Here is a 26936-nt window from a genome sequence, read left to right on the forward strand (position 1 = left end):
GCTTGATCTAGGCATGTGTGGTGTTAATGAGTGGAAATGTCCCCGGTCGGGCGGGAAAAGGACGCCAGGAAAGCAGGTACAATCATCGCACTGAACGATGGGGGTGTAGGAGCCCCAGATGCCGTCCGACGGTTGTCTAGAGAACGACCACGCAAGTTGTGAGAGAATGAACAGGTGGACTCAGCAACGGGTGTGTGGAGGTCGTCTTGTGTCCAAGATCGTGTCTCGCTAGGCGCAAGTCAGTAGACCAACGTGAGTCGTTTTGCGTAGCACCGCGAGATATCGTTCGAAGCAAATCTTGTCAAAGTATAATACGAGATGCACAATTATTCGGATTCAGATTCATCGAGCTGCATGATTTTTTCATCAAGGTCCTGTTCATTGTGTAAGTAAACAGTCGTTCAACGGCGGCGAAATTCAAAGATACCTGATCCAAGCGAACCTTGAGATTCTCTAGCTGACTCTCCTTGATAACCAAGTGGTTCTCATCATCCAAGTCCTCCACTATGTAGTCGTGTCGCTCTTCATCGTACTTCAGAATCATGGCCTTGATCGAGGGATCACACTCGATCAACAAACCTGCCAAGTAGCATAATGTTAGTCCTCCGTCTGGTCACCAGAAGAGCAGACCCAAGCAAAGGCTTACCTCGGACTGCGCGGGGCATGATGGGTAACAATGGTGATTCAACGTGAGGAAGGTTGAGCTGCGAATGGTCCGGCAGTTCATAGCCCAAAGCTTCACCGCCTCCATCTATGAATCTCTGCGGTAAGTATGAGTCCATTTGAATGTTTTTATATTACTTTTATCTAGAAGTCTCACTCTTAAAAAGGGATAGAGCATTCCACTTGAACTAGGAAAAAGTGAGCCGAGAAATGGGAGGTGAAAGTAGGGCTGAAATATTCAAACCGATCCAAATACTCCCCAAGCTTTTGCCTACTGTATACCACATCCTGTAAGAAAAGATCAAATATGTTATTAACAGCATGGGCAGGTCTACATGACTGGCAAGGCAATCAAAATAAAAAGGATTTAATGAGTATGCCCTGAATCAAAGTAGGCCTGAAATACCAAGAGGAGCGACTTCATGGGCCCCAACTATGTGGACCTAGGGATTATTTCTTCGCGGAATTTATTTGACGTGGAAGATCGAAAACGATAGTATTATATGTGTTCAATCATGGACTTCGGAGTCCACATTTCCCTTCTCCCTCTCCGGCGTCCATCCGACCCCGGCTTGCACAATAGCCGAACCTAACGCCAACACACTTCCCGCCAGAAATAGCATCTGCACAGCATGCTCATAGCTCTCAATAGCGATGAGACGTTCGGTACCAGTGAGACGCATGACTGTAGCTGGGCTGCCGAGTAATTCTCGCACCAGCTCAGGCCGCGGGGACAAGCCACGAGAGGCAAAACCAGCCTCCAGAGAGGGTTTGAGAATCCGAGAGAAGTAACCTCCCCCTACTGCAGATCCGAAACTCCCTGCAAATCCACGAGACATGGCCAACAAAGCAGTGACAATATAATGCACAGCTGGACTCGTGAGATGCAGCATATGGGACAGCGTGTAATTCATTAATGCTCCGGCAAAGAGCCCGTTCAGGAACGTCACGCTGAAGTATAAGGCCACCGGAGAATTTGGTGTTGACAGAAAAGAAAGCACCAAAGAAGCGAGAGCGAAGCCAACAAAGATGATGAGAGATGAGCTATACCTAGGGCATTAGATCGGATCAGTCTACGGGGACCAATCATAACTCACAAGTAATAGCTCCCAGCTTGACGGATATGCAGCCAACCGACCAGTAGACCCCCGAGGCCAAAGCCTGCATTTGTGGGAATGAGAATAAGTCCAGCAGAAGCCGGGGACCATCCTCGGACGGCCATGGCATAAACGGGCGTGAAGAACAGGATAGACCACCGGGCCATCATGAGACCAAGGCCTGCAAGACATGTCAACATCACTCCGCGAGCTCTCAATATTTTGACTGGAATGATGGGCTCTGCAGTCCATCGGGACTCGATCACCACAAATATCACAAAGAACGGAAGAGAAACGAAGATAGGCCAGAGGATAATTTGGGGCGATGCAAGACTGGTCAGGAGCAGGACGACCGAGATTGTCTTGAAAAATGTCAGTTTTTGAGATAATGAGGATGAAAAAGGGTTCCATACCAGCGTCATGGCGCCCAAGTAGTCTACTCGCGCCAGATTAGGACGCAGTTGGTCCATCTTAAACGGATTTGCATCGTCGCCCGAAGGCTTGGGGATTGCAAAGAACAGCAGGGGTCCTACAACCAACGCAATTGGAGCCTGAACCCAGAATATGACTCTCTAAAGTTGTCTGTTAGACATGTTGACCCAGCAAGACGTTAGGTGTTTGAATATTTGAACCTACCCATCCCAATGTCGGAGCCAGAAGCCCAGCAAAGACAGCGCCTGACGCGACGCCGGTGGTATATCCGCAATTGATCAAGCCAATGCATAGCCCACGTCGCTTCTTGTTGGCCATATCTAGAACCAGGATAATGGAAGTGCTCATCAAACCGCCACTCCCACTGCCTGCCACAACTCTTCCGAGAAGAAACACTGCCAGACTTGGCGCTGCAGCACTGATGAAAAGCCCAATCGCGAGCAGCGTCGTTGAGAAGACCACATAGAGACGCGGAGTAAATATCTGGGACAGTCGTCCAGCGAGGGGCGTAATGCTAGACATAGCAATCTGGAAACTAGAGCATTAGAAATATTGCATTTGTTGGTTGCCTTGCCATACCATATATGCCGAAGTAAACCATGAGGCTTCCGCAAAAGCATCTAAATCAGCCGCAATTTCAGATTGAGCTGTAGTCATCATCGACATATTGGTTGCTATTGAGCATCAGTTCATTGTTCCCTTGTGCCTGAGAGCATCATCAAAGAAGCGAACCCTGAATGAAGATAAGCACGCCCATCAAGACCAGGATTACCAGTCCTCGCTGGAAGCTCACGGTTCGGGCTTCATGTTGAGTTGAGATCAATGGTGTCTGCTCTGATGATCGCATTATTCCAGAGGATTAATTCCGAGGATTTTACCAGGACAAAGAAGAGAAGAGACGGTAATGATAAACAAGTATCGGAGCAGGCGGATGTCTCATTGGTAAGCCGGCGATAAGGTGACATATGCGGGGATAGTGATGTATAAGGCGTTGGGGAGTCAATGGCTCTCTCAATTGGTTGGATGTTCATTGGATATCATATCTATCACTATGTACTCTCTCAACCATTGTTCCTATGTTCTGGAGGCGAGGTTTGACGCCTATCCACGATGGACTCGCCCCAAAAATAGTGAAGTGCTCAGAAGCCACCCCCAATTGCTCGAAAGCCCTAGGCCGATTGTTCAGTCTAACCAATAAACTAGCGGCATTACAGGCATTTTGGGTATTGGAATTTACCTCAAATTTTACCTCAAATATAGCATCAATTAACACTTCAATGGATCGGATGAATCATGAGTCCTCGCTTAGTAACCCACCAAAAATCCGAATAAGTTAGTGTAGGTAAGGTAGAGTCCATGTACTCAGGGTACAAATCGACCAACTTCGTAGCCGGGGTGGCTTTGGAGCAATTCACCAAAAAATAGATGACCAGCGCCGCGAAATTTGGTGCAACACTTTTTCCAGATTAATCGCGTCCCCAGTAGGCTCGGGGGCTGACCAACTCTCGGTTTGCCACTGCATCTCAAAAAGCCGTAGATTGGATTTCAACTCAGTCTCGTTATAGGACGTTGTTGGGGTGGATTTCAGGTATTCGACAAACAAGCGCCACCGTGGAAGATAGTAGGAAGAGACGAGGCCACTCCATTGCTTGGACGCATAGTCAGAGATCTCCCCATTAGGCCCCCAAAGAGTGATTTGGTTGCGAGCGTTGTATTCAAACATGGCGGCTTGGGATGTATTGCCATGTGCCCAGGCCCGCGCCGCATCTATCCAGGTCGAAAGACGGAAGTTCTTATTGGTAAGAAGAACCGAGTCAAGATCGGTCAGAAGTTGAATGATTCTGTTCCCCTTTTGTGCAAACTCTGGCTGCATGGAGTGGGAAGCATTGTACAGATCTATCAGATCCGAGTACATGGAAATAAAAGCATTGTCCATGACTTGACGCGTCACATCAACCATGTCATGCAAATACGCCGGATTGGACCATAACTTCGGCTCTTGCTTTGTTGCATGGAACATGAGTTGCCAGGCATGCACAAGAACGGATGGGGGATAATTGACTGTTGTACCATGTGTACCGGCGACATTGGCCAAATTCCAGAGACTGGGCTGGATATCAATGATGGACTTGGCAACAGCAAGTGTAGTAAGGTTCGTATTGTTGTAGACTGTTTGTCGCATCAAGTCCCACGCGGCGTAGAGATCCCCCGGAACGGACCTCTGGCCAGCATATCGGCTTGTCACCCATTTGTGAAAGTACTCTTGCGTATCCAACGGGGTTGAAGACCATGCCTGATCAAGCAAAAGATCATAGACAATTTCATTGCCTTCTTGACCCTCGGGACTGAGGCCATAACCGACCATAGACGGGGACTCTGTTCGGGCTTCTGAGGCATTCTGGGTGATATTTTGGATTTGCCCATACAGACCCATGTTGCCTCCAAAGTTGTGCAACTGGCACCAGATCCAAGGTTTTCCGTAGTATGAATTTGTTCGACGCCATTGAGGGATCGACTCCGAGAACAAATCCAGGATCAACATATCCTCATTGGCCTCCACACCCGACAAATATGCTTCCACTCGTTCGTTGGTCCAAAAATCGGAATTGGCATAGAAGAGCCAACCTTGCATCATCCATATGGCATCAGAATCGGCCTGTTTCAAACTTTGCCATGTGTTACGAGTGACATTACGCAGATAGTCCACGTCACCGGAGTAAGGATCGTTCTCGTTGTACTGATCAAGAGTGTAGATGTGACTGACATCTCCATAGGCTTCTCGCTGCTTGCTGATGAAACTGCTTTGAAGTTCAGCGAAATGAGCGTCAAAAGGCTCAAGGAAGGTGTCATTTGTATATTGGATCGGAAACCCTCCCCAACGTGAGCCACGAACCACGTTTGCGTCTGGGAGAACACGGGTGATATTGGCAGGGACAAAACCAGTAAAACACGGTAATACAGGTGTCATACCCAGCTCCACCATGCGGTGAATGATGTTTTTCTGCAAGTCGAACTGCTCATCGATCCATGTCTGGGGAAGATCCCCATGCCACGAGCCTTGAATGTTACCAAATCGATTCCAGGCTTGGAACGCTGGACCACTCAGATAAGTAGCAATTTCTGCATTGCTGAGACCAATTTCCCGGAATACCTCCACCAGAATCTTCTCTTGACCAACCCAGGCAAGCGGAAGATTGACTCCCCGAAGGGCCATCCAGTCCAACTGTAGTTCCCAGTCTTCCCAAGACCAGAAGGCTGTGGTATAGGAGAAAGTGACTGAGCTTGATCAGTACCGCATATTCGATCAAAGAAATACAATATTCAGCGTACCTGTGTTGAAATGATACCTCCACGGAACTGTACTGGAGCCACTAATAGGGCTGGTCGGGCGAGGCAACCTGGACGGGGCGATATCCAGTCGGCTACCAATAAACCAGTAGATATCGACATGAGCAACATCGGTCAGATATTGATGCAGACTGTTGGAAAAGTCAGCCTTGTCAACATGGCTCTTTTGAGGACTCCTACCCCGACGACAATGCACTTAGGGAATTTCCTTTGACTAAAATGGTACCTCCGGAGTCACTGCTGACAATATAAGAGTCATATTTGCTATCTACCTCATAGCTGGTGTCCAGAGTGAAATGGAAGTTGTGGAGATGATTTGGAAGACGACGTTTGACAAGATCTGTGATGCCCTGGGTGGACTGGACAGAACGGGCGCTGACCGTGGCAGCACCAAGCCAGAAGAGCGACTTGATCCAGAGCATAATTTCGGTGGAAATAGAAGCAAGATTCGAACAATGCAAGTGATAAGTTAACTGATGACTTGTTTATGTACGATGGGACGCCTAACCCCGAGGTTGCGTCCCTTGCTTCCCCCGCACTACGACTGTCGCATACAACGTTGATCTCATACTTCGACTGATAACCTCCTCATGTTATATCTCGCAAGTGGAAGAGACGAGTAAAGAAGAGAGGGCGCTAGATAGTACATAGAACATCAATCCGATATTCAGGTCTGAGAAATCTGAACGGCGAGCTTGCCTATACTCGAAACTCTTTCTGACCCTGGAGTGCTTTCGCTAATAATTCAGGATACCATCGCTCTCCAACATCTTGATGACTGGTGATTCGCGCTATGAGTGTGCCTTCACCAATGCTCCCACGGAACATCTCGTTGAAAGTTGCCTCTGCGTCTGATTTGACCTTGGCATCCTTGACGAGCGCGCGAATATGCTCGGGGATTTCAAGGGAGATCTTATCAGAAAGATCAAGGCTCACACCCTGGAAGACTGGAAAAGAGAATCTCGGTCCCAGAGCATCACCGTTGCCATCTTGGAAGTTTTCTTGCCGTAAACTGACGCGATGAGTAGTTGCGGTGCAAATTCCCCCGGTCAATGCCTCCAAGGAGCGTCCAATATTGATCACCACTGTTCCTGGCACCGGAGGAGCAGGAATCCACGTTCCAGTCTTGTTTTGAACTTCAAGGCCATGATGAGCGGTCCCCTGCAACAGGAAGGTGAGAAATCCCGAATCTTTGTGAGGCCCTACTCCTTGAAAGCCGCAATCCTCTGTCCTGGAGGCAGGTGGCGGGGGGTACTTGATCAGTTTGAGCTTGTGTTGCTGCGGATTGTCAAAGACCTGGTTCATTGCAGTCGGGGGGAGATCTAATGCTTCAGCGATAAGCGCCGGAAAGGACTCCGCCAGACTGCTCACTTCAGATAAGTAGGTTTCAAGTGCATGCCGGAATCCAGGAAGTGCAGTCTCATCAGGCCACTAGGACCAACCCTGAATGTCAGCTTGTGAAAGGAAAAGAATGTTGCGATGAAATTGGTAATCACCTGGTTGGGGCCAACAATGTTTTTATACAATGGTTCATCTGGACCAGGTGCAGGGAGCTCAGTTGCAAACTAATACTCAAGTCAGGAGAGAAAGCAAATGTACAAGGTGAGAGCTCTCACTGACATCGAATTGTTCACGGTAGTCAGGCTTTAACGCGGTGATTTCTGCTCCTAGCCTGGAGTAGCCCAAGAAGTGTGGACTATGAACCATTTCGATCTCCAGTTTTTTCTCAAGCGGCAGTTCAAACAGATGAAGGGCCTTATCGATGAAGTCCTCTTGTATTTGAAGTGGAATGGGCACATTTTGAAGGTAGAAAAAGCCAACATTCACCAAAGCCTCCCGAAGGCTGCCTAAAAAAGCTGGCTTGGTGGCTGGAGACAATGTTTGTGCAAAATCCAGTATCGGAATGGAAGTGAAAGACATGTCAGACTGTTCTGGTGAGCACTTCTCATAAGAGAGGAATGACATGATCAACCATACCATTATCATGCAGAATATAGAACTCGACAGCGTTTCAAACTTTCGCCTATGAGTGCACCAGTCCTCAACGGCGTTTGAGCTACAGACAGGAATATATGCAGTAGCCCAGTGAGTCACCGAGATTTGAAGAGAGGTAAAGCAATCCAGGACATGAATCTTTGATTGGGTTGTGATGGCGAGCGCGGTTCCGCTAACCCCGCCCGAGTGAAGTACGTGCCCATACTAAGTTGGTCAGGATAGGAATAGATGTAGTTATAGATGTAGTTGTAGATAAAGTTATAAATATAGTGATAGATATGAGTATAGATATGAGTATAGATATAGTTCTTCTATACTGTGTGCACCTCATAAGATATACCGGAATCCACCAGCACGCATTTCTAGATCGGTCGTATTCGAGGAAGAAACATCTCGCGATACACCTGTCTCCTCCAATCGCTTGTTCATGTGTATATGGATGAAGCGAATGACAAGGGCCACCAAGACAACAAAGAACGCTATCGCAGCGGTGGCACTGCCCCCCGGAATGTATCTAGGCCCCGAAGATGAAGGCCACATATAGCTGCCATAAATCGAAGCTGTATTTCCAATCATATTTGCAACAGCGATGGCAGCTGAGCGTTTAACCAGCGGCCGAGGGAAGGAATTAGCCACCCAAGCAATGATGATTTGATATGCCGAGACGGCCCCCATGGGCATACTAGACGGGTCAGACTTGCCAAGGGGATGAGAAGATGGATCACGTACAGGAACATGGCGAAGAACTTAGCTCCAACATTATCACTCGCAGTGATGATGATACCACCCACTCCACTCACGATCATCAAGGCGACAATGTGCAGACTGCGGTCGTTTGTTTTCCCGGATGTCCATGTCACGAGCAGTGAAACTAGGAATGTGGCAATCCATACGGGCGCAGTGATCAGAAGAGTCTCGATGTTGCCGTATCCAAGTGTCTGCACAATGGTCGGGAAGAAGTATTGGAAATTCTGCGACAGAAGCGAGGTATGTTGCAGTAGAATAAAGAGGTAGATGCGCTTGTCGGCAAAGACCAAAGCCAAAGTCTCTTTGATGCTGGTAGTGCCAACTTCGTCAGCCTCACCGGCGTCATGCATTAGACGCCATTGGGCATAGGCCTGTTCTTCGTCGTCCAACCAGGATGTAGAAGCGGGATAGTTTGGGAGAAAGATACTATAGGGAGTCAGTTCAGCGAGCAAGGAGATCAACTCAAACAATACCCACGCCGCCAAAAGAGATATTCCAATCGTGATAGAACCCTCGATGATGAAAAGCCATCTCCATCCGGCAATTCCATGCGCACCATCAAGATGACCCAGGACGCCCGCTCCGATGAGACCGCCGAATGCATTTGCCAATGAGCTTCCTGAGTAGAACCACGCAATACGGTGGCTCAGCTAGAATTGGTCAGTCGATATATTCTCAAAAGTTATGGAGTGGTTGTCTGACATACCTCCTGGCGGGTATACCAACTCGACCTAGTATTCAGGTCAGTCACGATCAGCCAAGATGCATATGATGACTCACATCAGCATGACAGCACCGGGAAAGAAAGGCGCCTCGACAAATCCAAGGAAGAATCGCGTGACAATCAGGCCTGAAAATGACTGAATGGCTGCCTGACAAGCTGAGATCACACCCCTGCAAGGTCAGTAAGTATTGGTGATATCGGCAACGCGAGGATCTCATACCAAATGGCCATTGCAATTCCCAAAAACAAAGAGGGTCGAACTCGAGTCAGCAGCAAGTTGGAAGGCAACTGCATCAAAAGATACCCAACAAACAAGATGCTTGTTGCGAGGTTGTAATCGGTACCGTGCATACCTAGGTCTGCTTCCAATGAGCCTAGACGAGCTTGCGATAAGTTGCTAAGGCGGCTATTAGTTTTGTTTGGCCACTTGTTGCGATCATGATTGCACCTACTTTCGGTCCAAGAAGTTCAAAAGATACATCAAGATAAGAAAGGGCAAGAGATGGAAGTCAACTTTGCGAAGCAGACGCCGGGTCATAGTCTGATGCCATTCCGGACTCTTGGACGCATATATCTGATACAAAGCATTTTGTTCCAGCTCATGACATTTACTGTCAGGTTTCACCTGGAACTCATGTTGCTCCTCTGTTGGCTTTGTTGTTGACATATTGCGTTGATACTCGGGACTTGTGTGATGGGAGAGATCCATGATATATACAGCAGCAGGCCCATCGGCCCAACTCCGAGAGGAAACCCCATGGGGAAGCAAGCGGAGTAAAGCGAGGCTATCATTTTCCGGTTGGGTAAACAAAGAGACAGGGTGAAAGCGCGGGGGGAAGCAACCAGGCTCGGGGTAGTTCAAGCCGAGACGAAAACACGGTGAGTCGAGATTGTATTTAATCTTCCGAGCTTTCTCTTCGAGGAGGAAGTCGGGAGAAACCCGACCACCGGTTTGTTATTTGGAGTGTCGGGTTTGGCTGCCAGGAAAGCTGGTTGCCTGGTTGCCTGAAAACTCTGCCTTAGAATCCTGCCTGAATGTGATGTCTGAAATTGCTGCCTTGATGCCTTGTGGCCTGAAACCAGAGGCAGCAAGATCCATGACATCACTGTATGATCTCACCAAGAGATTGGACATGAAGATCCCCCATGACCTCAGACCTCCTCAACGACCCAAGTTGAGAATTGTTTCAGCCTATCTCGGCCCAGCATAGAATATAGATGACATCCTCTGCGGGGCAGACCCAAATGATCTAAGCACAATGACGCATTCTACATGAATGTGTGGATATGGCCCAGATCTTGTTTATGCGCGTCAAGTCGGATCTTCGATCGGAGAGTTCCAAAAGTCCTACAGTATATAAAGGGCATCTCTCACCATACACCAGAATTATAATCAACACATTTGACTCTCTCTACACTCTACCTATCATTCATTATGGATAAGCTTTCAGGACTCGCTTCCAAGCTCAGCGGCAAGGGCCACTCCAGCTCCGGCTCCGGCTCCGGCTCCGGCTCCGCTGGCCAAGAGGACTACGTTGACAAGGGTGAGTCTCAACTGTGAAGAATATATATGAGTTTTCAGCTAACATCCACAGCCCTCGACGGTGCTGAGAAGAAGTTCGGTGGTGGCAAGGTTGACCCCGCGAAGATGCGCTCAACCAACGAGAAGATCACCGACACTGGCCGCGAGCAGTTCGAAAAGGCAACTGGGTAAGTTGTCAACCCATTTATAAAATGATCTGATGGCAGTTCTGATATTCTGTATAGCAAACACGTTCCTGAGAAGATCTCAAACTGAGCGGGCTAGATCGATCGGCGTTTCGACTTGCGAAGCACCACCATGAACGTACATGAGTGAACTTCAGACAACATAATGATACCCTTCGCCGGAATATGGATTATACACAATATGATTGAACGTGATTGAAGATAAACACAAAGCTCAAATTACAAATATGGCCCATGTAATATTGTCAGAATTTGCTGAAGGTAGTACTGGAGCGTAGTTTGCGATGCACTGAATACGATCGTGTTAATATTTCTGTAAAGCCTGCAGAAACCCTCCTATCCCTGACCCATGGCTTCGACGGGTGAGCATGGTATTCGCACGACAAAGCTGAAGCTGACTATTGATACGCTCGAGGGCTTTCGGATTGCCTCGGTATGCTATAACGAGACGCTCGAAATATTTTTGGGCAGGCTCGTATTCCCTGGCATTGAAATGCAGGGACGCCAATAGTTCCAAGGATGCTTGTGCCTCGGGGTTTTCCTTTCCTCTGCGGTGTTCAACCCAATTAAGATATCGTAGCAGCCAGGGAAAGGCTTCTTCCACACGGTTGTTGCCGAGAACGGCTTGAAAGCCACCTTGCACCGCGTACATGACTCCAATATTTCCCACGACATCCATAGTTATGGGGTGATCGGGCCCTAATGTCTCCTCTGCGCTGGAAAGGGCTCGACGAAGGGTTTCCGATGCCTCCATGCCCTGCTGTACGAAGCTCTGCCCGCGGCCATAGAGACAGAGAGCACGAATGGAATACGGATGCCCAGGGCCTAGCCCTTGGCGAAGCTCCTCATAAATTTGGCTTATCATTTCCACGGCCTGCTGCACTTCGGGCTGGAATCGCATAGTGATCAGCGTATTTCTGTCACCGGATTGATTGCTGATGATGTATTCCAAAGTGTCTAGCGCCGAGGCAAATACTCGAATGTGCGTTTCTCCAAGAAGACGCGTCAGGGTTTCTGTGAGCTTTTCGGCGGCCATGATGGCGTTTTCCCGACGACCGAGGGCATGGTATGTTCCGGCCAGACGGCGTCGAGTGTCGCAAGTGTCCAAGTGTTCTTCGCCAATATTGATTTGCTGACGAGCAAGCACGTTTGCACAAACTGACTCTGCCTCTTGATGCTTGCCTTGCTGACATAGAACTTCCGCGGTCAGACTTTCTGTCTTCATCGCGAGGGCATGCTTGCTCCCAAAAACGCGTTGGACATTATCAGACACCCATTGACACCACTCGTGGGACTTTGCCAAGTAGTGAGACTCCAGCTCAACGAGAGCTAAGTTGTATGCCGCTGATAAGGTGCTGAAATGGTCTGGTCCGAGAGTGCGCAAATGCTCTTGAAAGATTTCATACTCAACGGTTCGAGCCTCATCCCATCGAGCAAGATTCTTAAGTTCCGCCGCACGAATCGATCGCGGATCATTGTCCGAGGGAGTGAAAACGACGCCGGTCACTTTTTGAGGTGGCGGAGGTAGTCTTCCTTGCGTGTGATACGGCGTGCTGCTATTGGAGTGTATGCGAGGTGGTATCGGCGGTGGACTGGGACCAGGACCTTGTGGTACAGGCTGTGGAATGAAGCCGTGTTCTGACAAAAGGGCTTGATCGATCAATTGTTTGATATTGCCCCTGATCAAGTGGTACATGGGCCCTCGAGTGCCGACTTTGCACATCTGAGAGTGATCTGCGTCAAGCTTCAACTGGGTTTCGCGGAGTCCAGACAGCCCGAGTACAGCCGACTCCTCATCTACAACGAGCTGTCAGTCTAGACATTAGTATCTATTTGGGGCAGGGGGATCTTGGGTCAACACTTACATGGCTGATGGATGCCGGACCTGCTCCACCCAACTGCACTTCTTTTCCTTCGATAAAACTGACAACGCGATAATCTTCTAATTGATGCCGGAATCGGTCGGTCATCTGTCTTGTGAAGAGTGAATTATGCTCCAGACAGTCGAGGAGATCATTGCTGGCGTGGCCTTTCGAGACAAATCGGGCCACCCGAGCAGCAATCTTCCCTAGTTCCACGGCCTTTGCACCACGATGAGGTGTTCCGAAGAACACAAGCCCAGAAGTTGCCGAGCGAATGGCCGTATATTTTGGGTCTTCTTTGGCATTCAGAAGGGCCTGAAACAATGAGGACGTGTCAAAAGGATGATCCTCACACAGGGATGGCGACGCATGGACAGACCTGCTTGATGACCAAACCACCCAAACTATGCCCAATAAATATCACCTTTGGCGGAACTGTTCCCTGGAATGTGCATGAGATACCGGCGATCATACCACTTGGGTAGAGGTGGGATTTACCATATGGGGACTCCGTTCCATATCAAGAAGATTCAACAAGGTATTCGCGTGGTCCTTGATGCTCGCCGTGGACATTGTCTGCGGATGCGTGATGCTTGAATTATAGCCATAGACAAAGACCCGCGCATATGGAATATCTTGCGCGAGAAAGTCTGTCGGCCAGAACTTTCCATTGGCATGAGTCCATGTTTCAAAAGGATGATCACTGCGGCCCCGGGGATTCAAGCCATGAACGAAGACCAAACTACCGAATCCGGTTTAGAATACCTTCATTCTATTGCATCTGCGGGGGATGTCCATACTCGACCTTGTGTGCCTCTATCGGAGAGAAAACCTCCTGCAAAAAAGGGAATTCATGCTCTCCCGGATCCTATATCACTGTTAGTCTTGGTCTCCGTCTGACCCCATATACCATGCTCACCATTTCAAAACCTTTACAGACGATGTTGAGGGGTATCTCCAGAAACCAGTCATCCAAAGAAAAGAAAAAAGAAAAAGAAAAAGGACTGCGCGATATCAAGAAGAAAAGAAAGAAGGGAATACGACAACACGCGGAACAGGTGATCTGCTTACGTCTTGGCGCAGAGGTGTTGCCCTGCACAGCCTATCGAGTCAAGTCCGCCAGATCGGCTAAAATCTCTGGCACATAACAGCCTATCGCTGACCCTGCAGGGTCATTTGGTGCAATGCATGAAATTCCTGACATTGGTTGCTCATGATTCCTATGCACGTCCATCACCCGCCTCCCCTTCGTTCGTGAGAGCCAAGTTTTGTAAACACGGAGCATGAAAAAGAGTCCCACCCCATGCGCCCTGTGCTGTCCTGGATGCCACTACTGCCCAGAGTACTAAAACAGCGCCACTTAAGATCTGCCTATCTCGTCAGTGTGGCCGGGTGGACGGAACGAAAGGCAAGAAACTCTCACAGTCCCGAACACTTTGAAAAACATCAAATCCAGCTCAATACCCAGTTCCATGGTGTTCGCCGCATACACACCCAGAGGAAAGGTGAATCCCCACCAGCCCATGTTGAAGGGAAATGGAGAGCTGTACAGAACAGTGGCGAGGGCAAATACGAGCCAGACCAAGCCAAAACTCCACATCAGCAGGGATGTGAAAACGCCCAAGACATATGCCACTCGGCCCGCGATGGGGTCTAAGATTAGAGGGTCTTGCAACAGCCCCCGCGCCACTTTTCCCATATACAGAATACTTCAGGGGTGGATTAGCAGGGTTCCCAGGGGGTCCGGAGTTCTCACGCTTACCCAAACCCACCGAAGCCAAGAGGCCCTAAGGGCAAAAAGCAGCTCACGATCATTTCCCTCGGGGGAAGCTTGTGGACGGCGAGCCGCTGATAATAGATCACTAAGACGGCAATTGCCAAGGGAGTGCCCATACCCCAGAGAATAAAGGACACCAGAAGGGTCCCCAGAGCTTGCTGTTTGTTGGGTAAAATGCCAGCAATTTCGGCACCAGCGCCAGCTGCCACAATGGTGGCTGCAATCGGCAAAAGTTGGAGCGCAGTAATCCGCTCGAGCGAGTTGATATAGCGTTGGGATATCCTGTGAGGAGGTGAGCATCAGTGAAGCTACAGTCGAGAGACTTGGCACCGACAAAATAAAGGATAGCGACAGAGTCACAGAGGCTGCCGCCGCCACGTCCACGATCCAGAAAGCCCAAGCAACAGTTATACTCCACCTGCCCCATTGTGGTACACAAACAACAACCCACATCTCGATGAGGGTGGCGAATCCCATGGGGATCGTTGCTAGAAACAGGGAGTTGACTGGATCCTGGATCATCACTGGCCATATCTCAGGATACATGGTGTATCGCACAATAGAGGCAATGGCTGCTAACACAAACAAAATTACATTCAGCACGAAAAAAACAATCGACGCATAATAGAGGACTGAGGTATGGAAAGGCACCAAGGCCATCAAAACTGAGACTACACCTGTGCCCATAGTCACAGCAAACCATCTGTAAAGCAGAAAGGGTATCAGCTAGGAGCAAAATCATTATTGAGAACATACGATGGACTGAAATTCCGTGCAATGCGTCTCCACCCGATGTTGTATTTCGCAGGGCCTTTGGTCCGAGAGAGCTTTACTTGTGATGCCATGGTTTTTCAAGAATTGCAATCGGTCTGTTAACAGTCAAGCAGCTAGAAATATGACAAAGAGAAGCAGAAGAGGCGACCAACGCCTCACCATTCGGCCGAGTCGGATGTCGCCGAGATGCGTCGCGCGAAGCATAAAACGATGAATCGAGGCTTACATGCACAGAAAACTTGGTGCTGATAAAGGTCTAGAGGCTCGATTTATTCTACCAGTCGAGGAGTGGTAACTTAGCGAGCCAGACATGGGTTGACAAGATTGGAGGTGTTTATAGTGAGCGCCCAGTGACCAAACGGGATTACAATCAACCCTAATGTATTCACCACGCGCCAACAATCCCCGCGATTGGAATGTCAATCCCACTAGTGTATGAACTCGCATCGCTCAGGAGATAAACATAGGCCCCGCCAAGTTCTCGCGGGTCAGCCAAGCGTGGCATGCCGCCATAGTATTGCATCTTGAGATCCCAGTCTGAAGCCGTTTCCACATAATAGGTCATGGCGGTTCGTACGAATCCCGGGGAGATGCTGTTGACGCGAATGCCATGCTTGCTCCACTCCATTGCAAGGGTATGACACATATTTCGAACTAAAGGCAGGCAAATGTATCAGCAGAGGTGAATTCTGGGATGATCCCAAGAAGCACTTACCAGCAGCCTTGGTCGCTCCATATGGCGCAGAGGGCGCAGCCTGGAGATATATTCATCAGCAACCACGAGTCAAATGCGATATCGCTCACCACGAATATGTCTCATACGTACACGGTTAGGTCGATACGAAGTCATACTGGATGTCATTACAATCGAACCCTTAATCCCGAGTTCAATGAACTTGCGAGCGACGATTTGGGCACAAAAGTAGGCACCAAATACCTAGCCTTGGATCAGACGATTGAACAGCCAACCAAGCAGGGAGACTCACGTTGAGATTAAACAGTTGCTCCAAGTCAGAGCGGTCAAATTTGAGGGCAGGTTGATGCTTGGTCATGCCTGCGTTGGCTACCAGCCCGTCAATGCGACCCGTAGCCTCGACAATGTGGTTGATAGCTTTCTCCACACTGTGCTCCGACGTAACGTCGGTTTGGAGAAATTGAAAGTTTGGGTATCGTTTTTGTAGTGCGACAAACTCATCTCCCGGCTCCATCAGATCCAAGGAGTAAACCCTTGTTGCCGAATTTGCCAAACAGACTTCGGCGATACCAAGGCCAATTCCCCGATTTGCACCTGTGATAGCAACGACCTTGTGTGCCAAAGTAATTTGCCAGCCGAAATCATTGGCGGGCATGGTGCTCAGGTGCGGCGTGGCCGTCTTAGAGCCAGCGGTGTCTGACGCGACATTTTCTGTTGCAACTGGGGGCATGGTCAGAATGGAAGGTAGAGTCCGGGATTGAGACGAGGAAAGAATGACACAGCAAGGGATTCAACATCTTTAATATCCAAGAAGAGAACGTGCAACTGCACCTGTATTAACCCCTCATGCAGGAAGACGCGGGGGCTGCGGTAGGTCTTCGGCTCGAGGCATGCTCTCATGCATCTTTCGGTTGAATGTAAACCGGGTAGAGGATTTCCCGTTACGAGTCAATTCTTGCTATCACGGATGTAATTCAATCCGTGGTAAACTGGGAACAGTTCACCCTAAGTCATTGGCTGCCCTAACCCCCGGATTTTCGTCCTCGTTACGAGCTCGGCACGAGGCGCTACAGTTTGTGGGGGTTTGTTTTGTTTGGAAGCTCTCGACTTGGTATATTGCTTACCATGGGGAACCTGTTCTACAGGGATCAGAGGTTCAACATAAATATCATGCACTGCTGTTGCCGAGACCTATGCGCTCCTCCAACTTTTCTCAGTAATATTGATCGCACTTTGAAATCAAGTTGAATGGATTCGTCAGACATGAAAGAATTGGGAAAAGCCGAGTCTGAACAGATCGAGCATGCCGGCGTGCACGAAGCAGCATCTTTCTCTGCCGAGGAAGAGAGAGCACTGGTCAGGAAGATAGATCTCACTCTCCTTCCGACAATATGGATCATGTATCTTCTTTCCTACATGGATCGTACGAAGTAACTTATTTGCTCTTTCTTCACTGGCGCCCTTGGCAACTAACACCGGTACTTTAGCATTGGCAATGCGAAGGTTTCCGGAATGGAAATAGACCTCAATCTCACCTCAAATCAGTATTCCACGGCGTTGGTAGTATTCTTTGTTGGCTACGTGATATTTGAAGTCCCGAGCAAGTAAGTGCGCTTTCACTGGGTCAACCTGGCTTCCTACTCACCATGAATATGAAAAAAAAGTCTAGTGTTAAGTCGCTCCCGTCCATCGATATTTCTTCCAGCAATAATGGTGACTTGGGGAGCCTTGACCTGTATGATGGCTGCGATCAAGGAGTTCAAACATCTTGTTGCCCTTCGGGTGATTATTGGATGTGTTGAAGCAGGCTTTGCTCCCGGTGTTTTGTTGGTTCTTTCTTCATGGTATAAGCGCACAGAGCAGTCCAAAAGGTTTGGAGTATATATTTCTGCAGCCATATTATCCGGTGCATTTGGGGGAGTATTGGCTGCGGTCATTGTCGACAATCTCGAGGGCGTCCATGGAATACGTGGATGGCGATGGCTATTTATTGTGGAGGGCGCTGCGACCATAGGTGTTGCGTTAATATCTTTGTTCATCCTCCCTGACTTCCCAGCTACTTCCAGGCGGCTTTCGATCCGTGAGAGGGAGATTGCAGTGGCTCGTCTAGCCACCGAGAACGTTACGGCCATCACAGAGGACAGCGAGCGGTTGACAAACTGGCAGGCAATCGTGATTTCGGTGAAGGATTGGAGTACTTGGGCTTTTACAATCGGTTATATGGTGAGCTTCGCTCTAGTTCTATTTGTTCACTCATGGTTGGTGACGTTCATCATCAACAGGTGATTGTGGGCTCCAGCACCCTTTCATACTTTTATCCCACGTTAGTCAAGGGACTCTTTGGACATGCTTCAACGGAACAAGTTAATTTTCTCACCGTCCCAATCTACGATGTGGCCTTCGTGTGCACCGGCATCACCGCTTATTTTAGTGATAACATTCCACAGTGGCGTGGATTAGTGATCGCGATGTGGTTGATCTGTTCACTGGCCTGTTCAATTGCAGTTTGCGCTGTGTATAACTTCACGGTGCGATATGTGCTTTTGGTACTCATGGCTGCAGGGCTTTGGGCCACGAATGGAGGTACTTTGGCCTATGCGTCCTCTGCCTTTGCTGGGATGAACCCCAAGGTCCGAGGTGTTAGTCTGGCGTTGGTCAACGCTTTAGGAAACCTGGCACAGGTTTATGGCTCGGTATAAGTGAAGCCCCTTTCATTGAAACGAACAGCGAGAACTGACTATACAGCAGTACCTTTTCCCTGACAGTGATGGCCCAAAATACCTTATGGGATTTGCTGTAATCTCTGCCATGCTCGCATTAGGCGTTGCTGTTTTCATTTTGCTGCATATTTGGTTTCGTCGCCAGGCTTGCTCGGCGATAGAAGACTGATTGAAATAAGATCAAGGGGTAGTTGAATTTATTTCTAATTTCAGTCTCGGTTGCGTGTCGCGCATTTCTATGTTGAGGTTAGTCACACCCTGGAGTGGAATGTTTCATAGCATAGATAACTTACTGACATTTCCCATGAATAAGCTGGTGAGACCGACCACCCTTCCTCGGTGGGTTGATTTTGCTTTGGATATTTGTGTTGCGGAGGAGAACAGTGTTGATTTAATAGATCTTCTTGGGTAGACAACCAGTGCCAACAAGAGACGTGTTCAGCTCTTTCTACAAGAGCAAACTTTCGAGAAATAATCGATTGTGCCGGTCAAAAGAAATGTGCGTGCCGTTGTCTGCTGTAATTTCGTCGACGCTGAATGAAGACAAGGCATAAGCATGTACAGATATATGGCGATGCTCAGCGACAAGTGAAAATAAGCTTGCACAGATCTCATGTATTTTGGAAGTTTGGTTTGCATGATTGTTGCATGTAGTCAGAACATGACTGTATCCTGCTCAATAGTCTTCTGCTGAAATTGGATTGCGCGACTTTCATCTGGCAAAATCAGAATATGCATCCTTGGCATATTCTAGTTCAAGTTCCTTCCGCAACGATGCTAGAGGCCAATGCAAGCGCCTTTGATGAGAGTCGAGGAGATCTAGAAGTGCTAGCCGTTCATGTGGAGTATAAACACACATACCCGCTGGGCAATGTCAGTAACCAGATCTGAACACACGCTGTTAGCTGTAAAGAAATTGACTTACCTCCAAAGACGCACTGCAGCGAGGTAAGAATAGCGGCGCTGTCTTCGTAATCCACCGTTTGTGCAATCCCGCATATAATATTGACAGATAATGTCAACAGCTTTTGGGCTGCCCGATAGTCTTCAAGACCCCCAGAGGAAGGGCGGTGAAGAATAACCAAGATTCGGGCAAGACTATGTACCTGCAATGAAGCTGCATATGGCGATGGATGCACCCAAATTGGAGGGAATGTCCGTGTCTCAGAAAGACGTGGAAGCGGACTATACTCTGGAGGTAGATAGTCGTGCCATTGCTGGAGAAGGTAGAGTAACTCACTGCCGCGTTCAAGACGACGAGAAAGTTCCATTGAGTCTTGCTCCTCTTTGGATGCGTAATTTACACATTGTCCGAGAAGCCATGTCACTCGAGTGGCTAGTTCAGGAGCCGATAGCAGCGGCAAGGGCTTTTTCGGTTGCCAAAAGCTGAACACCCGACGACGTTCCCTCATGGCGACCCAGACATCCTGCCTTAGCCAAGCCCACCAAACAGCCTGGCGTAAGCCGCCACACTCCCCATCATTGTCTTGGAATCGCTGAATCCAAAAGACACCTTTGAGATGCCGCTCCCAATCCTGATTAGATCCGTCGATCATCTCATAGGCGCTGATTAGAAGGGCAGTTGCAACGATCTCGTGGCTGCTAGCGTAAGACGGGTGTCGCATGGCTTTGTTCAAACAACGCAAAGTCTCATAGTAGTACTGCACCGCTACATTGCGGTCGACCGTGATTAGCTTGCCAGAATTCTGAGATAATGAAGGCCGTTTTTCGTTTGATCCGACAGAATCATTTAAAGTTTCCGGCGTTGAGGATTCAAGTGATATGTGTCGTGCCGTGAAAGCTAGCAAAGCTCGCATCAAGCCAGGGCTTCGCAAAGCAAAGTGTGGCACGGTAGTTGAGAAATGGCGGAGAGGGTCATAGAAATCGAGCCATTGACTTGAGAAGCGTACAAAATGGGTAAAGATGTGACGCTCAAGCTCCGAGAGGGGGACTGGAAAATCGGTCGTCCATGAGGAAGAGTCATTAGGTAAAGATGATTCCTCTTCCGCTGTTTGTGGAGAAATGTGTTGCTCTATTCCAGGAAGCCTCGAGAAAGCTGCTGCTTGAAAGCTTTCTCGCTCTCTCAAGCTGCGGGGCTGCAAGTTTGCACTGTTGCGTGGGTCGGTGTTTTCCTCCACTGACCGCACATCTGGAGAGCGTTGTAAAGGCGATAGTAGAAACCCGGTGTCTGCATTTGCGGCATCCCTGGCTAACAACTCGAACCAGCTCAGAGGCGCCGGCCGGGTGGAAGTAACCGAGATGTCAGTTCCGGGCGATGCGGCAAGACTACGTGGAGAATGGGAGTTTGGATAGATGCCGGCGGACTTAGTATCCGCTCTGCCCGGGAGAGGAGAAGCATGGGAAAGTTGAAAACCATCTCGCACTTTCTCTTGTTGCGAAGTCTTTTCTTGATCACAGGCATCAACAAGTATTTGCAGTGGAGCATGAATGTGGGGTTGAACAGAAACCTGATGCGGAGGGGCCTCGCTCGCCAGGGATTGAGTCAAATTATGCCTTGCACTACTGGGATGCGTCTCTTTGGCGGCGTATACACAAAGCCGATCACCCTTTAAGCAAGGGCCACATTGTGGTTGTGTCTGGGATTGGTGAGATGTGAGGGATTAACTCCGGTGGGGGTTGGGGGAATACCTCGTCACATTTCACATGACGTCGCTTGCAGACAAGACTAGAGCATAACATGTGAGCAATGTTCACAGAACCTGAAGATATGCATACCAGCCGGTAGTGGCTCGAAGACCACGTCCGCGGGACTTGCGCTTTCCCGTCATCAAAAGAAGAGAAAGTGGAGGAAACCACCGTGTCGAGGCCGTTGCAATATCGAAAAGATGACCGAGTGGATCATGTTAGTGCAGCGATTGATTCGAGAAGCGTACCAAATGGGTAAACCTCTGCGGCGCTCAAGATCGGAGGAAGAAGAGAAGGCGAACGCGCGCCAAGACCGGCTCGACTCGAGGCAGAGTCACGTGGCAGGGTGACTTTTTCCATCTTCGGTTAAGCCCTAAGTTGACTCCGGGTTTGATAACGAATTTGGAACGCAATTTGAGTTGGAGATTGGAAATAGTCGCTGCAGATAGGATGTCCAGCGGATGTGGGACTCATGACATCATGCATATTGCATTGCCCGACCTAGAAACCGAGGACCCTAGAAACCTCGAGACCAATAGACCAGGAAACTCGTCGTCACTTCCAAGTCTTTAGGGATGGAAACCAGATCCCTGCTTTCATAATCTTTCAATTTTTCAACTATGCTTGTCGCTATCGCCGGTGGAACTAGTCCGACTTTGGGATCTTCGATTGTATCAGCCTTGCTCGCCACCGAAGGCCGGTATACCCCGGTTATCTTGTCGCGCAAGAGCAAAGCGGAAGTTGAAGGACCCATTACAGAAAGCTCTAGAGTTGAAATCCGATGCGTGGACTATTACTCCCACACTTCTCTGGTACTTGCGTTGAGTGATGTGGCTGCTGTCATTTGTGTATTGCTTGTCCCAGGACCCGACTGGGTAACAATCCAGCTGAACCTCCTTCATGCTGCGGAGGCTGCTGGTTGCCAGCGCTTTGCACCATCTGAGTTTGCACTCACATCATGGGCTCACACCATGGTTGATCTATTGAAAGCCAAGAATACCGTCTGGAACGCTGTTCGTTCATCGGTGGATCAGGGCAAAATTGATTCTGCGCGTTTCCCATGTGGAATGTTTATGAACTATCTTGGGATAGGTTGTCCTGAGTCAAAGCGTGCAGATGCCTTGGCTGGATTTCAAGAGGGACCCTTTTTAGTTCATCTAGACAGCAGCCCGTCATGGGTTGAGGTTCCTCTCCAATCTGATGGTACAACGCCTCAAATAGCAATGACCGATATCAAAGACGTCGGCAAATTTATTGTCGCTGCGCTGGATATCAAGGAGCCATGGGGTGGCCGTGAGCTGGGAATGGTGGGCGATACCTTGAGTTTCGAGAAACTCACACAACTTTGCGAACAAAATGTTGGGCATCCCATCGAGGTTCGAAGAGTGAGAGAAGGTGAGCTTATATCGAGGTTGTCAAATATACCCCCAGAGCAGGTCATCCCTCGCATGGAATGCCAACTTGAAATTGTTTGTTGTCGTGGTGGATTTGTGGTGCCATCTACGCTCTGCCTCTCACGCTCACAGCCCACAACTGTTGAGCAATACATGAAGTTCTACTGGGAATAACAGATCCAGGCACGATATATCCGAAGAAAAATCAGAAACAAAAAGAATCTGGCCATTTGAATTGTTTAGTTTGATTCTTGAACTGCAAAAGCCTTGCCCATACTTTCTGCATCCCTCTATGGCGGATCCGGTAGGCTCATTGGGTGAAGCCACAGCCGAAAGGCAGCTTGGATTAGACCACAGGCCACCCGCTGGAGAAATCAATCGCGTTCCATCCAAACAACTTTTGGCTGTCAGCATAGCCAATAGTGGTATCAACATAGTGGTAGTAGAGCACTGGGCCGTAAGTAGGATCGGTAAAAACTCCCCTTCGAAAGGTTAGTTTGAGCTTCATGCAGCCATGAAGGATAAATCAGCTAATGACTTACTGTCCACCAGGGCCATAAACTGTGCCGTGGCTTTCCAAAACAACTGTACCGCCACCACTTGTACAAGCAGTACCAGACTTGTCAACCTAATAGAAAGATCAATGACATGGAAGGATAATCAATCAAGGGGTAGAATACGTACGAATGCTCCAGTAGCTGAAGTTGATCTGCAGACCTTGATCTTGTACTCTGCTCCACTGGCTGGAAGAGATGTATCATAGCCACAGCAAATTCCAGCTGAGTAGAACAAATAATAGTAGCTGCCGTACTTGTACATGTACGATCCCTCCACAGCATGTGTACCGGAAGAGTCATATGCCACATTGTAAGATGATGATGCAACTTTCGTAGCGGCAGAATTCATTGGTGCTTGATAGATATCATGCCAGAAAGAGCCAAAGTTCATGTAGTATGTGCCACCATCATAGAAGAGATTGCCATCGATAGCATTGTAGGCCTTGGACGAAGACGAGGCGATGCCAGTACTTCCATGGTCAGTCCAGGAACCCGACTCCATGGTTGCAGAAGTAGCCAATCCAATAGCTGAGTTTTGCGATCCAAAGGTCGAAACAGAATAGTAAACATAGTACGCGCCATTCACAATTTGAGCATCGGGGGCCTAAGTAACAGAAGGTTAGAATATATTTGGCAAGACGCTGATTCAGACGCCTTACCCATAAGTCATCATTACCGTCAAGATCAATTGACGACCCAGAGGGAAGCATGGACCCAATAGTCGTCCATGGCCCCGAGATAGAGGATGATTTTGCGTATGAGATCTGATTGCCAGTAGAAAATCGGAAATATGTCTTGTCTGAGGATCTTTGGATCAACGACGGATCATGCACGTTGCAGGCCCCTGAGCAAGCTCCAGGGTTTGCATATCCATGCGCCAAGCCTGCAAACAGGATTGCTGACCGGACAGTGTTTTTGAGATGCATTTGAAAAGAATCTTCGCAGCGCGGTCCGAGAGTAATTTCTCCGAAAGGACACTGCGAGGTAGTTATAGAAACACAAGAAAGCGTGTGATAGACACAATTCGTGGAATTTCGAGCCTTTCCAGATCAAGACACGGAGAGATCCCGCAGAATGAATCATGCTGATTGAATAGGAAATATTATGAGAACAAATTCAGACCGATTGGAGCATTTCAATAATTGCAGTAAAGCCGAAACCCCTGGGACCGACTGGTGGAATCCCCAAACACTAGCTACAGGCGCCACCATGCAGCCGAAGCAGGCCAAGTGCCGGGGGAATTCTGCAAGATATTATTTGGAGTGTTCTTCAGTTATGCACACGAAGTAAAAATACGCGAAAGTTGAAGCCCACTCGCAATATTGCCAAATATGCTCAAGTCGCGTTTCAGGTTATGTTTGGCTTAGATTGTAGTGCTTACATCCCCTATCCCCTTCTCCATCTCACAGTAGACCTGCCATTACTCGAGTCAAGGCCTCATCTTCGGCATGAAAAGCATCGGTCGCATTAGGCAAGCGTGGATCACTCGAATGAGTCAAGCCCATATCCACGAGAGCGTCTGGATCAGTGTGTGGGTCAAAGTAAAATCCACCTGCGATCTCAAAGAAGCTGCTAAGGTCTTCGCAGCCATTTGTTTCGGCTTCAGTTACAATACCGGGTGAGGTTGTCCAGAGGGTGGTCGATGACGGCTGAGGAGTAGGGATTCCGGAGGTTTGTTTGAGGCTAGGAGTATACTGTACAGGCGAATGTGCTGTGCCAGACCGAGGGGTGGTATTCCAGATAGCATGAGATAGAGGCAAGCTTGTTTGGGAGGTGGATTGGGAATAAACATCCGAAGCATCGTCCTTTGAGTCTCGCCTCTCGACGCGACGAACAGATTGGCGACCAACATCGTCCAGCCGAAGATTCAACTGAATACGCTTCAGACTGTGTATGATCTTTTGCAATCTTCGTGAGGTTCGAGCCCGTGTTGCTGAGCGTCGGACCATATCTACAGCCGTATAGAATTCGGGTCGGCAGGTGTGGCTGAAACGCGACGGGGCATGTAAGACGGCCAGGAAGAGGGCCGCAAGGGCGGATAAGAGAAAGTAGTTGAATGGCTCCGGACGTTGGAAATAGATACTTGAAACCCGACTGAAATAATCCAGCATGTGCACAGTGCTTTTAGCTGTTTCCACGGCGCTTGATGCGCCCACCAAATTGTCCGCAATCCGTTCACCGCTGAGGAGATTTTGACGGTACACAAAAATTCGAAGCTGATTGGCCTGTAAAGCAAGAAGAACTTGAAGCATCATGGCGCGGTCTGTATGCTCTGAGCCTTCCGGAGAGCGCCAGTTTGGATCAAATCGCAGTTCGCGTGGAATCGAACGAACCCACTGTTGCACTTGAGCATCCAAATAGGCGGCACTGTCTAGAGTAGCGGCCTGTGAGCGATTAGACCAGCCCACAACCAGTCCCCAGATCTTTGTGCTCAGACGAGCGTAGGAGATCATGCATGTCAAATATGGAGTGGAGTGGCCCGGCTCAGGCAGGTTGACATCAAGATCTGCATCTTGAATCGCAAAGGGGAGACCTGTGCCAAAGGACCACTTACGATCCAATACATAGATGCACCAGAACAGTCGACTCGCCCATGTCAACTCCAATTCCCCGGGGAAAACACCGCCTGTCTTTTGCCAGGTGTCTTGACGGTGCAGGCCTAGTTCTGTACTACCTCGAACTGCCATCCCGATTAACCGCCACGCAATGACTTCATCGTCTCGATAAGAATGAAAGATGGAAAGCAGGGTCAGAATAAGAATTTCCTTCATGTCCACTTCAGCGACTTTGAGCCTGCTTGCGAAACGGTCCTCGACACTGTCGGCTAGTTGGGCAGCACGCTCACTGCGACCGTGTGATTCTGCTAGTAACGCAGTGGCTAGCAATATCTTTAGAACTTGTGCATCTCTTGCAGAGAACCAATCATCCTGGGCGACGTGGATCATCGACTCGGACGGCCCAATGGTTGAATTAAAACGATAGTATTCCAACACATAAGCCCGCACGCTCTCCAAGTCGACACAGGGATACATGACACCGACCGTGTCTTCGTATACCTGCACCAACCGCAGAGTTTCATCAGGCCCTAGACTTGTCAGAGGATCCCCAATGGTGACATTCTCGCCCCCATTGGAGGGTGCAGGACTTGGAGCAACCGTTGACAGGTCCAATCCGTCATGGCATTCATGGTCTTCATGGCCCTCATCTGCATTTGAAGACGATCGAGGACGATTCAGACCAAATTCTGCACTTGTGGGACCGACATAGGTTGGCGACTTGGGTGCATTCAAAATGCGATGAAGACCACCTCTGGCCGGGGCTCTCGACGGCTTCAAGGAAGCAGGACTGTGAGATTCTAGTTCATGAATGCGGGCAGACAGTGTGCGCATCTCCTCGCGCAACGTCTCTAATTGTCGGTCCACAACTTGGAATCTCGAACTGTCTCTGCTAACAATCAGTGAATGCCCCTGGTCGTGAGGGGAGGCTCGGGATCGTACTGGTCATCTTTGAGCTCATTTTGAACCGATCCATTCGAGCGAACTGTTGCATAGACACACGGAATCTGATCGCGAGAACATCGTGCGCAGACAGAGCCGCCGCTACATTTCAACTTGCGTCGTTTGCATTCGTTGCTGGAATCATCAGTTCACGAACAGCACGGGGGACGTTTCCGAAGGCAAACAAACCAGGCAATCTGAGTATACTTCGCTCTCTTTCGTCGCGACAAATCTTCAGAATCGAGCATTGTGAGCTGTGAGAGGGTCAAGAGGAGGAAACT

At 49.0% G+C, this 26936-nt stretch overlaps 13 protein-coding genes across 13 annotated transcripts; 3 read left to right on the forward strand and 10 right to left on the reverse strand.

The window, feature by feature from the left end:
• Positions 1-326: 326 nt before the first annotated feature.
• Positions 327-665, reverse strand: tfb5 (TFIIH complex subunit TFB5; the record flags this gene model as incomplete). The annotated part of the gene is made up of 3 exons (XM_057133439.1): positions 327-374; positions 428-579; positions 647-665. The coding sequence occupies 3 exons, from the start codon at positions 663-665 to the stop codon at positions 327-329; spliced, it is 219 nt and encodes a 72-aa protein (XP_056981427.1).
• Positions 666-1172: 507 nt separating this feature from the next.
• On the reverse strand, positions 1173-2858 carry N7511_011063 (putative MFS multidrug transporter; the record flags this gene model as incomplete). The annotated part of the gene is made up of 5 exons (XM_057133440.1): positions 1173-1713; positions 1761-2122; positions 2174-2332; positions 2397-2720; positions 2772-2858. The coding sequence occupies 5 exons, from the start codon at positions 2856-2858 to the stop codon at positions 1173-1175; spliced, it is 1473 nt and encodes a 490-aa protein (XP_056981428.1).
• Positions 2859-3603: 745 nt separating this feature from the next.
• On the reverse strand, positions 3604-5962 carry N7511_011064 (alpha-N-acetylglucosaminidase; the record flags this gene model as incomplete). The annotated part of the gene is made up of 3 exons (XM_057133441.1): positions 3604-5468; positions 5523-5671; positions 5721-5962. The coding sequence occupies 3 exons, from the start codon at positions 5960-5962 to the stop codon at positions 3604-3606; spliced, it is 2256 nt and encodes a 751-aa protein (XP_056981429.1).
• Positions 5963-6239: 277 nt separating this feature from the next.
• Positions 6240-7520, reverse strand: N7511_011065 (isopenicillin N synthase family dioxygenase; the record flags this gene model as incomplete). The annotated part of the gene is made up of 3 exons (XM_057133442.1): positions 6240-6971; positions 7037-7105; positions 7161-7520. The coding sequence occupies 3 exons, from the start codon at positions 7518-7520 to the stop codon at positions 6240-6242; spliced, it is 1161 nt and encodes a 386-aa protein (XP_056981430.1).
• A 342-nt stretch (positions 7521-7862) lies between these two features.
• On the reverse strand, positions 7863-9673 carry N7511_011066 (putative MFS transporter; the record flags this gene model as incomplete). Its single annotated transcript, XM_057133443.1, has 6 exons — positions 7863-8217; positions 8265-8932; positions 8989-9013; positions 9063-9176; positions 9227-9403; positions 9459-9673. 6 exons carry the CDS (start codon positions 9671-9673, stop codon positions 7863-7865), a joined length of 1554 nt encoding a protein of 517 aa, XP_056981431.1.
• A 768-nt stretch (positions 9674-10441) lies between these two features.
• Positions 10442-10804, forward strand: N7511_011067 (uncharacterized protein; the record flags this gene model as incomplete). Its single annotated transcript, XM_057133444.1, has 3 exons — positions 10442-10550; positions 10602-10716; positions 10774-10804. The coding sequence occupies 3 exons, from the start codon at positions 10442-10444 to the stop codon at positions 10802-10804; spliced, it is 255 nt and encodes an 84-aa protein (XP_056981432.1).
• Positions 10805-11038: 234 nt separating this feature from the next.
• Positions 11039-15218, reverse strand: N7511_011068 (LipA and NB-ARC domain protein; the record flags this gene model as incomplete). Its single annotated transcript, XM_057133445.1, has 10 exons — positions 11039-12541; positions 12600-12911; positions 12976-13038; positions 13095-13338; positions 13397-13464; positions 13825-13926; positions 14020-14305; positions 14359-14655; positions 14708-15076; positions 15130-15218. The coding sequence occupies 10 exons, from the start codon at positions 15216-15218 to the stop codon at positions 11039-11041; spliced, it is 3333 nt and encodes a 1110-aa protein (XP_056981433.1).
• A 314-nt stretch (positions 15219-15532) lies between these two features.
• Positions 15533-16571, reverse strand: N7511_011069 (uncharacterized protein; the record flags this gene model as incomplete). The annotated part of the gene is made up of 4 exons (XM_057133446.1): positions 15533-15801; positions 15863-15902; positions 15974-16084; positions 16134-16571. 4 exons carry the CDS (start codon positions 16569-16571, stop codon positions 15533-15535), a joined length of 858 nt encoding a protein of 285 aa, XP_056981434.1.
• Positions 16572-17089: 518 nt separating this feature from the next.
• On the forward strand, positions 17090-18730 carry N7511_011070 (vitamin H transporter; the record flags this gene model as incomplete). Its single annotated transcript, XM_057133447.1, has 5 exons — positions 17090-17271; positions 17329-17445; positions 17506-18064; positions 18124-18534; positions 18590-18730. The coding sequence occupies 5 exons, from the start codon at positions 17090-17092 to the stop codon at positions 18728-18730; spliced, it is 1410 nt and encodes a 469-aa protein (XP_056981435.1).
• A 485-nt stretch (positions 18731-19215) lies between these two features.
• N7511_011071 (Zn(II)2Cys6 transcription factor) lies at positions 19216-21350 on the reverse strand (the record flags this gene model as incomplete). The annotated part of the gene is made up of 5 exons (XM_057133448.1): positions 19216-19277; positions 19423-19425; positions 19487-21158; positions 21211-21247; positions 21298-21350. 5 exons carry the CDS (start codon positions 21348-21350, stop codon positions 19216-19218), a joined length of 1827 nt encoding a protein of 608 aa, XP_056981436.1.
• A 477-nt stretch (positions 21351-21827) lies between these two features.
• Positions 21828-22775, forward strand: N7511_011072 (uncharacterized protein; the record flags this gene model as incomplete). The annotated part of the gene is made up of 1 exon (XM_057133449.1): positions 21828-22775. One exon carries the CDS (start codon positions 21828-21830, stop codon positions 22773-22775), a length of 948 nt encoding a protein of 315 aa, XP_056981437.1.
• Positions 22776-22947: 172 nt separating this feature from the next.
• Positions 22948-24084, reverse strand: abnA (putative extracellular endo-1,5-alpha-L-arabinase; the record flags this gene model as incomplete). The annotated part of the gene is made up of 4 exons (XM_057133450.1): positions 22948-23083; positions 23144-23229; positions 23286-23762; positions 23818-24084. 4 exons carry the CDS (start codon positions 24082-24084, stop codon positions 22948-22950), a joined length of 966 nt encoding a protein of 321 aa, XP_056981438.1.
• A 477-nt stretch (positions 24085-24561) lies between these two features.
• Positions 24562-26903, reverse strand: N7511_011074 (transcription factor domain-containing protein; the record flags this gene model as incomplete). The annotated part of the gene is made up of 3 exons (XM_057133451.1): positions 24562-26596; positions 26656-26790; positions 26845-26903. The coding sequence occupies 3 exons, from the start codon at positions 26901-26903 to the stop codon at positions 24562-24564; spliced, it is 2229 nt and encodes a 742-aa protein (XP_056981439.1).
• Positions 26904-26936: the final 33 nt, after the last annotated feature.

This window comes from Penicillium nucicola (assembly GCF_028828085.1).
Source record: "Penicillium nucicola strain IBT 29836 chromosome Unknown utg000010l, whole genome shotgun sequence".
Taxonomy (NCBI): domain Eukaryota; kingdom Fungi; phylum Ascomycota; class Eurotiomycetes; order Eurotiales; family Aspergillaceae; genus Penicillium; species Penicillium nucicola.